Source organism: Pipra filicauda, unplaced genomic scaffold (genome assembly GCF_003945595.2).
Source record: "Pipra filicauda isolate LSUMZ 115617 unplaced genomic scaffold, ASM394559v2 scaffold62_size3274119_pilon, whole genome shotgun sequence".
Classification (NCBI taxonomy): Eukaryota; Metazoa; Chordata; class Aves; order Passeriformes; family Pipridae; genus Pipra; species Pipra filicauda.
In genome coordinates, this window is record NW_024104787.1 from 1604198 (window position 1) to 1616174 (window position 11977).

The 11977-nt window shown below is 40.1% G+C and overlaps 1 protein-coding gene across 1 annotated transcript; it reads right to left on the reverse strand.

The window, feature by feature from the left end:
- Nucleotides 1-4618: 4618 nt before the first annotated feature.
- On the reverse strand, nt 4619-11519 carry RP9 (RP9 pre-mRNA splicing factor). The gene is made up of 6 exons (XM_027729075.2): nt 11280-11519; nt 9603-9633; nt 8705-8834; nt 8297-8388; nt 6795-6856; nt 4619-5659 (listed from the first exon to the last, which is right to left on the reverse strand). Exons 1-6 carry the CDS (start codon nt 11480-11482, stop codon nt 5440-5442), a joined length of 738 nt encoding a protein of 245 aa, XP_027584876.1. The 5' UTR covers nt 11483-11519; the 3' UTR covers nt 4619-5439.
- Nucleotides 11520-11977: the final 458 nt, after the last annotated feature.

An 11977-nucleotide genomic window follows, 5' to 3' on the forward strand; every position in this document is an offset into this window, starting at 1 on the left:
GAGATGGATCTTGAAGGTGAAACAAAAGGTTTTGATGGTGTGCCCTGTTTCCTGACTTCTTACTCATGGCTTCTATTACAGTTGATACAGACCTTGCCAACTGACTACAGAGAAGTCTCTTCAGAGAACTGAAATGATAAAACTAGGTCTCTGCTGAGCTATCTTATGAATAATGGAAATAGACTGATTTAAATGAGCTGGATAGCTCAAAAATTGATATATTTTTTTAAATGCCTATAAAGGCTAATATCACCATGTGAGAAGAATAAATATGATGCTGCTAGTCTCGAATTATTCCCAAATAGAATGATAGTGTGAGTGACAAAGGCAGAGAAACTAAAAAAAAAACCCACCTGTTTTTCTTTAATAAAGGGTGGAGGGATTGGACAGACAGGACTTGTCTTTTGCCTCCTCTCCCATGCTGTTATTCTGTCTGTGTCCTAGAGTAACCTACATGGATAAAAGTAGCATTTCCTGTGACTGCATTCAAATTTCATGCCTACCTAGTCGGACCTGTAACTGAGGTTATGCTGTTTGCCCTCAGTGAGGAGTACTGATGTTTCCCTACCCAACTGATCCTTGATTTTTCTGTTATTTTTAATAACACTTGCTTACTTGTTAAAGCTCTACTGTAATTGCAGCCTTTACCCCAAGCTGTTAGGAGAAAGAAACCACTCTGATCCCAAGTTTTTATTTCCTTTCTACCCTAAGCCCTTCAAGAAAATAAGGAATAGAAATTCTTATTTGGCTTTTGTGCCGCACAGAATCTCTGTTGCGCCAGAACCTCAAAGAATAAACTTAGGCACGGAATTACCTCAAGCATGGAGTTTTTTAATACCCAATTCTGCTGACAGGCTTAACTATGTCTTTTGCTGCTTATCTGATGAAGAAATATTCATGACCTCAGGATCAGATGGCACTCTTTTGGGACTGGCTAATACTTGATAGGTTCTTCCAAGATCATGCTAGTCAGCCCTTTACAGGCCTTGCACTAGTCAGTGTGATTTCTACTCAGATGCAAGAAACAATTTAGAGCCTGGTGATGCTGGCTCCCAAGGAGATGTGAGGGAGTAGCAGTAGGAGTGTTTAGACAGCTCTTTGTCTGAAAACAAATGCTATTTTAAACTGATGGCTTATATCTTGTAGTATATTCATGCTATGCATCCACACCAATGCTTAAAGTAGTATGCATGAATGTTCTAGTGCTCCAGAAAAAATTCTTTGATAATATATATGGGATGTGGTGTATTCTACTCAAACAGTACTAGTCCTGTGACCTTAAATCTAAGTTTTCTGCTTGCCTTTTTTTCCACTCAGCAGCATGGATGATTTGTGGATTGCATCTTAACTGGCTTACAGCTGTTATCTACTGTTCCAGTGGGTAAAATGGCCATGCTTCACACAGGCTGTGAAGTACAAACAAACTCCATTTTAAAAGGCTGTGAATTCAAGCCCAGACTCTTTTTATTCAGCCAGGTAACTAGCCCCAGTGATATTTAATTTTGCAGATGCGCATACGTGTCAGCTTTTGTTACCACTGCAGCTGGGCTGCCCAGTGATTCACTGCAGAGCTGGCAGGATTGTGGACTTGTAACTGTCGCAGTTCTGCATTGCCTTGGCAGCTTTCACATGCTTCCTGCAGCATCTGCTGAAGGGCAGCTGAAGAATCTATTTGCTGCTTGGCACACCAGCAACAAACCTTAGAGGCCTCTGAGGCTGCCATACTGTGATCTTTGTCTGGGCAGACTTACTGTCTGTGACTCAGGATTTCTAAATCATTATTTGTAACTAACTGAAACCTCTGTTGCAAAGTGGGTGTGGTGTAATCACTTGATGAGGAGCCAGTGGGCTATGTTGGCTTGCCAGGTTTTAATACTGTATTTTAATTTTCAGTTTGGTAGCACCTGGATGGCAAAGTTTTCCCTTTTACAATGTCCTGTTTTCTGCCTTATTTTGGAAAAAATTAATTACAGGTCTTCTTATTAAAATCAAACAGTGAAGATGGGAGTCAATGCCCCCCAAAAAAAAAACCAAACATGCAAAACCCATAACACTTATGGCATGCTAACTGGAGGCACACCAAGGAAAAAACAAAATCACTCTTTAAGAGTCCTCAGCTTCCCCTGACTTGCTGCCACTGGCTGTCTCACTCGACAAGACTATAAACCCCAAGTAATTTCATGACCAAAGGAATAAGACAGATGTCAGTATTTTTCCTGAAATACCTTTCTGACAAAAATTGTTCAGAGTATTAAGAAATTAAAGCTGGGAGCTGAAGAGCTGTGAAGCTGTATTGCTTATGGGGTTTGTTTTAGCTGCATTTCATACTTATTTAGATTCCTGGAACAACACATTTATGCTATTTCTAACCCTCAGGCTTCAGCAAGACTTGCAAATGGAAGTATCCGTCTATAAAGTAGGTCAGAAAAAAATTGTTTGAACAAAAACATTTAAATGGTTATGATTTAACAAATGAGGCTAATCAGTCTTTCAAGACTATAACTTTCTATCCTGCTTTCTGGGTTTACTTCTACTAAGAACAATTTTCCATTAATATAAAAGGAGTGTTGGTATTTATCTCTAGTCTACATATTTCTAAAAGACTTAAGAGTTTCTTAAATGACAGCTCTGGCATTGTTTAAAATGCCAAATGATGATACAAATTGTGCTTCTCTCCTCTCTGGTGCTGGCTGCTAATCAGCACTATTATAAATCTTACTCTACTGAAACTGTTAGTTTTAATTTTCAAATGCTACTTGTTATGAGTTTTGGTAAAGACCTACATGTATGGGATATGATTAGAGATCTAGAAAAGTGGAAAGGATATAGGGAGAAGAAAGAGGAATTGGTTGTTCACATAACTTTCCAGTGCAAGAATGAAGGTATATGAAATTAAACTAGCAGGAAGCAGTGTGAAAGCAAATTGTTACAGATTAATAATTAGTGAAGGCGAGTTCACTGCTGAAGGAAATCACAAGGTTTGCAGGAAGTGACTAGATGTAAAGGAAAAAATGTATCCAAGCCCATTAAATACTAAAATGTATATTCAGAGTAACTGCACTACAAGTGGTAGAGGCTGAGAGCATTTCAGTGAAGTAACTGAAATAACGCCACTAGAGTTTGCACTGTTCTGCTGTGTAGGCATTTCTATTAACCGTGACTGGAAAAAGATACTGGTATAAATAGACCTTTAGTCTGGCACAGAACAGAAATCTGCCATCTCAAATTTTTAAATTACATTTTATACAAGTTAGAAATGGTCTCCTATGGTATTCTCCTTCCTTGTTCAAATAGTAAACCCCTGGTAGGTAGAAAGGGAAAGATCCATTAACAAGGAAGGGCATTGCAAAGGAAAAACTGAATTTGTTTTTATTAAACCAAACTTCAGGAAGCTGAACTAACTGAAGAGATGTTCAGGTTAGCTCTGCTCTAGACAAACCTGAGTAAGAATTCTCTTGGAATGCATCAGGTGAATATCAGGCTTCCAGCGTCTATCCAATGATCACCCATGCTATAAAAGCATGGATCTTCTCAGCACCAACTGCAGTGAGAAATACAGAATGGTTTGGGTAGGAAGTGACCTTAAAGATCATCTGTCTCAATTCCCTGCCAGAGGAAGGGACACCTTCCACTAGACCAGTCTGCTCAAGGCCCAATCCAACCTGGCCAAGAGAATCAGTCCATTATATCTCCCCATGCTATTTCAGCTGTTAAAGCTTTTTCTGGTGAAAGAGCCAGGAACTTAGAATTTGCTCATGATGACTATGCTGATACAGGGAACTATCAGGAATCACCAGTAAATCCCATCTCAGGGACTTTGCTAAATAGAGGATAAAATACAGCTCCACAAGCTCTGGGAATACAATGAAGAATCTTTTTGTAAGCAGCCCTTGTCTATCTTGGTTTTTTTCAGAACATTTTGTGAATGACTGATAAGGAATGGGAGTTTATTTTTACTTAATCGTTCTTACACATGTAGGAGGGGAAAAAACCCAATTTATAATTTCCCTTGATTTCTTTTCCAAAGCTCTCAGGAGAAAATAAAATATCCTGGATGCATTTTGGTCTATGGTTCCTTTGTTTCACTGTTAATGTTTGCTCTACTATCTTGGAGCTTTACTGGGGGGGGGGTGTTCAGTATTAGTATAAGCACAGAGACTGAATTCTATAGAAGTCCTTTCAAAGCAAATCTAGTTTTCTCTCTCCTTTTAATGAGTACCAGTGTCCACCATCTAGTCCCTCAAATTGCAGCTTTGTACCAATGTATCTTGACGTTTCAAAGAGGGATGATTACTATAATGCTGTTTATAGCTATCTTCCTCCTTAAGTCTGCAAGATTATTTAAAAGAAAACCATAGTAATATGTAAGGCCTATGATGTACACAAAACTTTCTCTTCTTCCTGCTTACAAGTTCTTTACTACTGCTCTGTGGCTTACATTCACAGAGTTGAAAACCATTTTGAAAGATACATTTATATTTTTGTGAGATGATTCAAAAAATGTTACTTCATCAAATAATTCTAGTAAACATAAAAAGTAGGTTGGAATTTATTTCCCCTAAGCCTTTTTAAAAGGAAACTCCCCCCCCCAATTGTATCAAAACAACTGATACTGAAGTATATGCAGAAATTAATCTTTTTAATTTCTTACATGAAACCCCTCTTTTTAAATAACTAAAACCACTACCTCCTTACGATAAAGCTGAATATCTAACATCATTACACTTTGCTGCCACTCCTCGAGTTTAGAGAAAACTTTAGATGTTTCAGAACTGTGCATGTTAATGGTGATGATGTTGAGGTTTTGTTACACACACACAAATCAAGTCTCGCTGATGCTGCAATTTTGTCTTAAAGTAAATCCCCTTGATTAACTTTTTCCCCCTTCAGCAGTACTCTTTATTTAGCTAGCTGCCAATATTAGGATAAGTACACTGAACTTCAGCACGTATGTGGAGAAAAAAAAATACAGTACAACCTGCTTATTATAAGCACTGTAAGTGAACTCTCAGTGCTCTGCATGGTGCAAACTGGAGTCCTGTTACAGTGAGGCTTTGTTTATAATAAAATAACTTCATGGAGAAAAGACACTTCAGTGGACAGTCTGCTAATGCTGCAGATTTGTCGGTGATTCCTCAATAGTCACCACTTCCTGCTGATGGTCGCGTGCGGCAGCGCAGAGGCCCAACTTGACCAGGACGGATGACCCTTAGCACAGGTTTTACAGCACAGAGATATGGCTAAGTATGGTTTAACGCAGCTTTCTTCTTTCTGACTGCAGAGGGGCAGAAGAGGATGCCAGTGTAGGCTGCTGTATGCATACATCCGTATGTTCCAAGTTTAACAAAGCCCTTTCTGGTGTTTTCTTCCTCGTTCTTTGGATCTTTCCTTGCAGTTCACAAGTAGAGAGGTCAATGAGCATGCAGCAGGTGACTGCTGTCAGTCAGATTCTGACTTCTCATTAGATTTGGATGATTTACGCTTCCTCTTTTTCTTCTTCTTCTTTTCTTTTTTTTTCTTTTCCTTTTTTCTCTTTTTCTTCTTGTGTTTATGTTCTGAGGAAGTGGAGCTGCTGCCATCTTCATCATCCTCATCGCTGTCATCACTACTATCATCTTCTGAGGTAGAGTCCTCCAGGAGTTGCTTCAGTTGCTGTATCCTGAGTTTAAAAAATGTCAGTGAGAATCCTTTCTAGTTCTCCTCTACCTGTAGTAATTTATTCTAGCTTTTGTGTTTCCTTCCTGGCTCGAGGAATGGAAGCTGCATGCAAAGGGCAGGGGGACATTCCCTCCTTTGCTTAATTACACTGCTATTACAGATAATATCACAGACTGATAAAAGCAACCCCCTTTGAGACACGCAGATATTGTGCCTTCAGAGACCTTCCATCCCACGGGATAGCAGGTGCAGACTGGCTTATTGGCTTATTTATGTGTGCAAAATAACAAGGCAACAGCTATCACCTGACCGGCTGGTGATAAGAAGTTCTATGCTTATCCATACACAGATACATATTGAGATTATGATATTATTACATTCACTGCCCTGCTGATACAGAGATGATGTCAGTGGAGCTATAGAGTAGGCTCTACTCTGGATGCAGAAGTATTTTTGGAAGGCGCTCTTCCTTTGAACTTCCAAGGATTACTGGCAAATGAGGATGAAGTATTTGCTTATTTTATTACTGTTCTTCAGTATCCTCTTCAAGGATTCCTCTCCAAGGAAAAGGTAATGCACCTGCACCAGCAGTGCTGCTTTATGGGCTACCTATAGTTTCTTTTGGTTATTCCACTGATGCAGTTCAAGCAAGAAGGCATTAAAAACTCTGCTGCTTTATATACTAAATAATGACCTCACAGAAGGAGCAACACCAGGTGCCTTGAACTAGCTTTCTAAATCCACCCCTTCATGTCTGCTGAAAGCATTTTGACATACTAAATTTTAGAAAACATCTCAAAAGTCAGTGCAAGAAAAAAAAATCAAACTGTTTTCTTAGGCCTAAAAAACCTAAACCTAAGTACCTGAATATTATGGCATAAATGAACACAACTCATCTTTAAACTTTGTTTTGGGGAACATTTTGGGGAAGCTAATAGAATTAAAGAGGTAAGAAGTACTACGAAGTCATTATTCAGAAAGCAGAAATGCCTTAGTCTGCCAACATAAAGAAACTGCCATTAAAAAGATGCTCTGAGCTAAAAGTAAGCTTATATAAAAATTTCACCCATACCTTAGTACCATGTTATCAAAATAAAAACTAAATTGAAAATGCAGTTTACTACAGATACACTTACCTCTTTTCCTTTTCATGACGTTTATTTTCCCTTATTATATCGTACATTGGATCTTCATGTGCCTTTAAAGTGGAAAACAGAAAATCCAATGTTGGTAAATTAAAGTATTTATCACCAACAGTTGTATTTCCTAAAAAAATAAACCAAAGCAACCAAACGCAAGAGGCTTTTTATCAAATGATGGAATATGCTGAGCAAGCTCTTAATTCACAAGTATACTCTCAGACTTAACATCGTTAATCTGAACTGGTGTATTTACTTCAGGGAAAGCTTGTCTAATTACATCACTAATGAAGGAGACTCTCCTTAGGTATAATAAATCTTCAATCACAGTGAACTACGAGAATCCCACACATAATCTACGGGAATAGCTAGACATAGATGAAATACTGAGGTTCAAAATAATGAGCTGTACCCTTCTAGTATATTTAAAAAATTTGGATACAAACATACAGGAAAACAGCAACAAGAAATATAAGACAAACAGATAATGGAGTTGTGCTATCGTGCTATGCAGTATTGTTACTGGTTCTTAAATCACCTAATTTTAATTAAACAGGCAATGCAGCAAAAAATAGCTGTGAAGGAAGATAGCACGTAAGCTTTAAGGTGGGTTCATGCCACGCGAGATGCAGCAGAGATGGGGTGACCATTTCTGCGGGAAGATTAAGCAAACAAGTCCAAGAGAGAGGATATAGCAGGTGCTGACCAGTTAAATGTCAGTAGCAAATGAAAGACGTTGGGAATGCACCATGAAGGGCCTTGGACACAGAGCAAGGGTTTGATGCAACAGAGAAGAAGCCCAAGGAAAAATGAAGAATAGAGGCAATCTGGTCATGGGAGAGGGTTAAAAATACTGTTTGTAGTTGCATACAATCAGCATAAATCCAGAATCTGGACAGAATTATCCCAGATTACATTTCTCAAGGACAGAAATGAGGACATAAGACACAAAGTGATGAGAGCCTGAAATCTAGATTAACAATGCAGAGCAATGGGAAAAGTTAAAGTGATCACGCAGGAAGAATCTGCAGAACTGAGATGCAGCCTTATGTAGCAAGAAATCAGACTTGTAGACAATGACTGGATTACAGACCTAGACAACAGCATTCATGATGTGGTTGTTCTCAGCGAGAGCAGAAGGCTTGAAGCAGCTGTAATGTGGGCAGCTCAAGCTTGACTAAACATTTTTTGTTATGTTGACATTTTAATCACAAAAAAAATGAATATAATGGATGAAATAGGTTCTTGAAGATTTTCAATTTAGTTGTAAAAATTACGAATTTTCCTCTTGAAGAGTAGATTTTCTGCAAAGTAGTCAAACATCCAGCCACATCTGTAGCTTTTTCTTTATTAGGAGACTGTCGGCATCTATTATTATACTAGAGATGGAGGAAAAGTCCTTAATAAAGCACCATCTGACAGGCTTCTCTTCACTTGCAAGGTTATGCATTGTCAGGACTAAAAAAGACAAGCAATAATACTACAATATTTGTACTCACTACTCTAAATTGTTCCAATTTCTGATTGCCTTTAATAAAGAATGGGCATTCTTTATCTCCTGTTCTGTGTCCATAACGTTTACACCTCCAACCTTTAAAAAAAGAAGCAGCAGTGAATTGCACCTCTGAGACAGATCGGAAGAAGTATTAAAAAACCAAACCCACATTTATGCAAAATATTTCCAATCTGTTGGAACAAACAGAGAGATACAAGTACTATGTTGATAAATTTAATGTCCATTAAAATACAAGGCTATTACAGCCTTCAAGACACTGAATGCTTTTATATCAATATGATGCCAATCTACCTGGACCTCATTATCTGTCCGACAACATTCTGCCCTCCCCCCAGAGTAAATGGGTGGATATATTAAGGTCTAATGACACCTGGAATATTTTCAGCCTTACACTGCATAACTTTGACTTCTTTTCCCAAAGGCATCCAAAGCCCTTTTGTTGGGGCATGTGCCAGGAATTCTCGTGCGCTTTCATTGCCCGGTACATCAGGTATGCAGTCTTCTGGTTTTGTTTCATTCTCCTACCAGAAAAAGAAAAAAAAAAGAAAAAAAAATATATAAGGGCAATAACTTCCTTTTTTTTTTAACTTTGTAAAAATTAACACTTTAAAGAGTGCAGGCCTTTACTTAGTATGAAACCTATCTCCCATTACTTTTTTTTTTCCGTTGTAAGACACAAAGGATCTAAAATTCTTTTTCTCTCACCCTTGAATATTCCAGGCAGAACTTTACTGCCATATTAATTTCATTCCTTCCCATCTATTTTAGTAATTTAAATAAATTATATAAATTAAATACAAATTATGTAAATGAAAACTTAACACTCTTCCTGCTACAAGACGTGGCAATTAAAAAAAACCCTTTACAACACAGAGCAGTATTTTTTAGGTTAAAAGCACTACAATATGGCTTAGGTATATAAATTTGGCAAAAGTAATTGATGTGATGAAAGGAAAGCACTTGTACAGAAAAATTTAAGCCTAAGCAATGGAGAAGAATCCTGAAAAGTGTGTCATTCAAACTGCAAATCTGCTTTCCATAAATGACTCCCCTCCATCCACACTATTAAATACTGCATGAAGTGTGAGTGCTAAGAGATGACAAAAGAACTGGTCTCCTCTTATCTGATTCTGGGCCCTTCATCTGGATCTGCTTGTAACTGAGGATTCTCTGAGTTTTTCCTGGGAAGCACTTACTTCTCTCTGTAATTTATATAGGTAACGCTGACATTTACATGCCTAAAGAACAGGTTGTGTGAAAATCCCTTGTAATGCTAAAAATTTACCAACCTTAATTAGTCCTGGGGGAGGTTTCTCATAGCTGAAAAGCAATAGAAATAGTTACTCTGCAGCTTAGCACAGACAAATAAACTGAGAAAATAAAGGTTTTCAATGGTATAGACTTAAAACCTTCAGCTCGCATTTTTCTTTAAATTTTACTCTATCACTAATGATCAAGAACTACAGCAGCACATGGATGCAAACTGACTGAGAGTATCTGTCATATCACCACATGTGTCTCTTGCAAACATCCTTCAGATTCACATTCTTGTAGGAGAAAAACTACTTGTTGTGGATGTGTGGTACATTCAGTTTAGCTTCAGTTACCATAAATGCATAAGTCTCTCCTCTTTTTCTGTACCATTCCTCCCCAAGATCTCACTAATCCAAACTTCTTTACTCCAGCACTGCTAAATCATAGACATAGTCACCAGAAAACGTCAAGTTGGACTGTTCCTTACACCTAGCTTTGCCAGCCAAACCTAACACGTAATAATTTCATCATTTGTGTATTAAACCTAAAGAGAGAACCCTACTGACCAAAGTACCATATTTCCTGCAGCATTTCTCTGGAGTTAACAGTAGATATACCATTTATTAAAAATCCAAATAGCAAACAGGTGCTACACATAGCAACTGAGAAAGTGCACGTGCTTAGGATTTAAATGCCAAGGCACTACGAAATGGTCCCGGAGTTTTAGAACACACATAACTTAGAAAGATGCAGGCCCGTATAAATGAATTTGTTTTGAGGTCTTTCTTCCCCCCCAAGTCTCATCTGTATTTAAACATATATTGTTTTCTGTAAAGTGTTACCTTTGGGACAGGCTAAAGAGTCATCTTAGAAGTGGACAGAGATTTTTCTGGTTTTGCTTTTCAACGGCACATAAAGAACAGCACTGTGCAAGACCAGAGTTCTGAAATCCTTTGCTTTATGAAAGATCCTTTTCAACAGGACTTTCCAGACATGATCTATATGTCAGGACACAAAACATCTGTACAGGCTGTACCTCATTTTAGGCCCTAAGTTTAATGGCATATGCAATATTCTGTTGGCTTAGCTGCACACCTCCCCTACCTACACACCTACAGGAATTCCAGGCAAAATCATACTAATACTATGAGAACAGCAGTGAAAAGGTGGTTAAAGTACATTCATCCCATCTTTATAACAATAACTTTGCAGTGCTGTTTGGTTCACTTAATAACAATTTTTCACTTCCACTTGGAAAAGAAAAAAAATCACGTTCTTGTGAACCTTCTGATCTTTTTATTCCATTAAAATAATAATTCCCTTTCAGTGAAATAACATAAACCTTTTACAGCACCGCGGAAGCCTGATGGAATCATCAGGCAGATCTCAAACATTTTTATCCTAATTTTTAATTTTTTTTTTTTTTTTTTTAGTCCGTCCTAGTGGAACCACCTCCGCTTCTATGCTGCATCCTTCGGACTTGGAGGAACCTGGATTAGACCCGTTTGTCTCCCAACAAGCCTTCAGTAAGTCGCCAAGCAGCCCTTGCAGGCGGCCCCGAAGCCCCTGTGCCGACCCACCCTTAAGGGGACAGGGGAGGAATAAACCCCCCAGACAAACCCCAGCCCTGCACTGGAAACCAGCCCCAGATGCCGGCGGGGTGGGCTCAGAGCAGCGAGGGGCGGGAGCCGCGGGCAGCCTCCGCTCCTTACAAAGACTCCAGGTGCTGGATCTTCTGAAGCTGCTGCGCCTCCTGCCTCTTCCGCTTCCTCTCATGCCGGTCCTGGGTCCTGCCGCCGCTCGCCGCGGGCTCCGCATGGCTCTTGGGCCGCGCCTGGCTGCCCCTCGCCGCCCCCTCCTCCTCCTCCTCCGGCCCCTCCTGCTGCCCCTGCCCCCTGGGCGCCCGCTGGGACATCGGCGCTCCGAGAAGACCCGCGGCGGACAGCGCGGCCCCGGCGACGCCCCCTCCCCGCCCTCCGCATCCCGGTTTCCGGCCGCGCGCCGACTTCCTCCTGCGCCGCGTCCCCTGGCACCCCGCCTCCGACGGGCCGGGAAGGTCGGGAGCGCCCGCTCCGTGCTTCCCCCGCCGCAGGCACCCTTCCCGGGAGTTAGGAAGAACGTGTGGTGTGTTCTGCCTTCAAAACATCGATGTTAAAAAATCCCCAACCAACCAAAAAAAAAATTCCAGCTCCCCAATCATTCCTCCCTTGGAGAAGGGCCACCACTCCGCTCTGGTGAGATGCCGCCTGGAGTGCTGCATCCAGCTCTGGGGTCCTCATCGCAAGAAAGGCATGGATCTGTTGGAGTGAGTCCAGAGGAGGCCACCAAGATGATCAGAGGGATGGAGCACCTCTCCTACGAGGAAGGACTGGGAGAATTGTGTTTGTTCAGCCTGGAGAAGACACAGCTT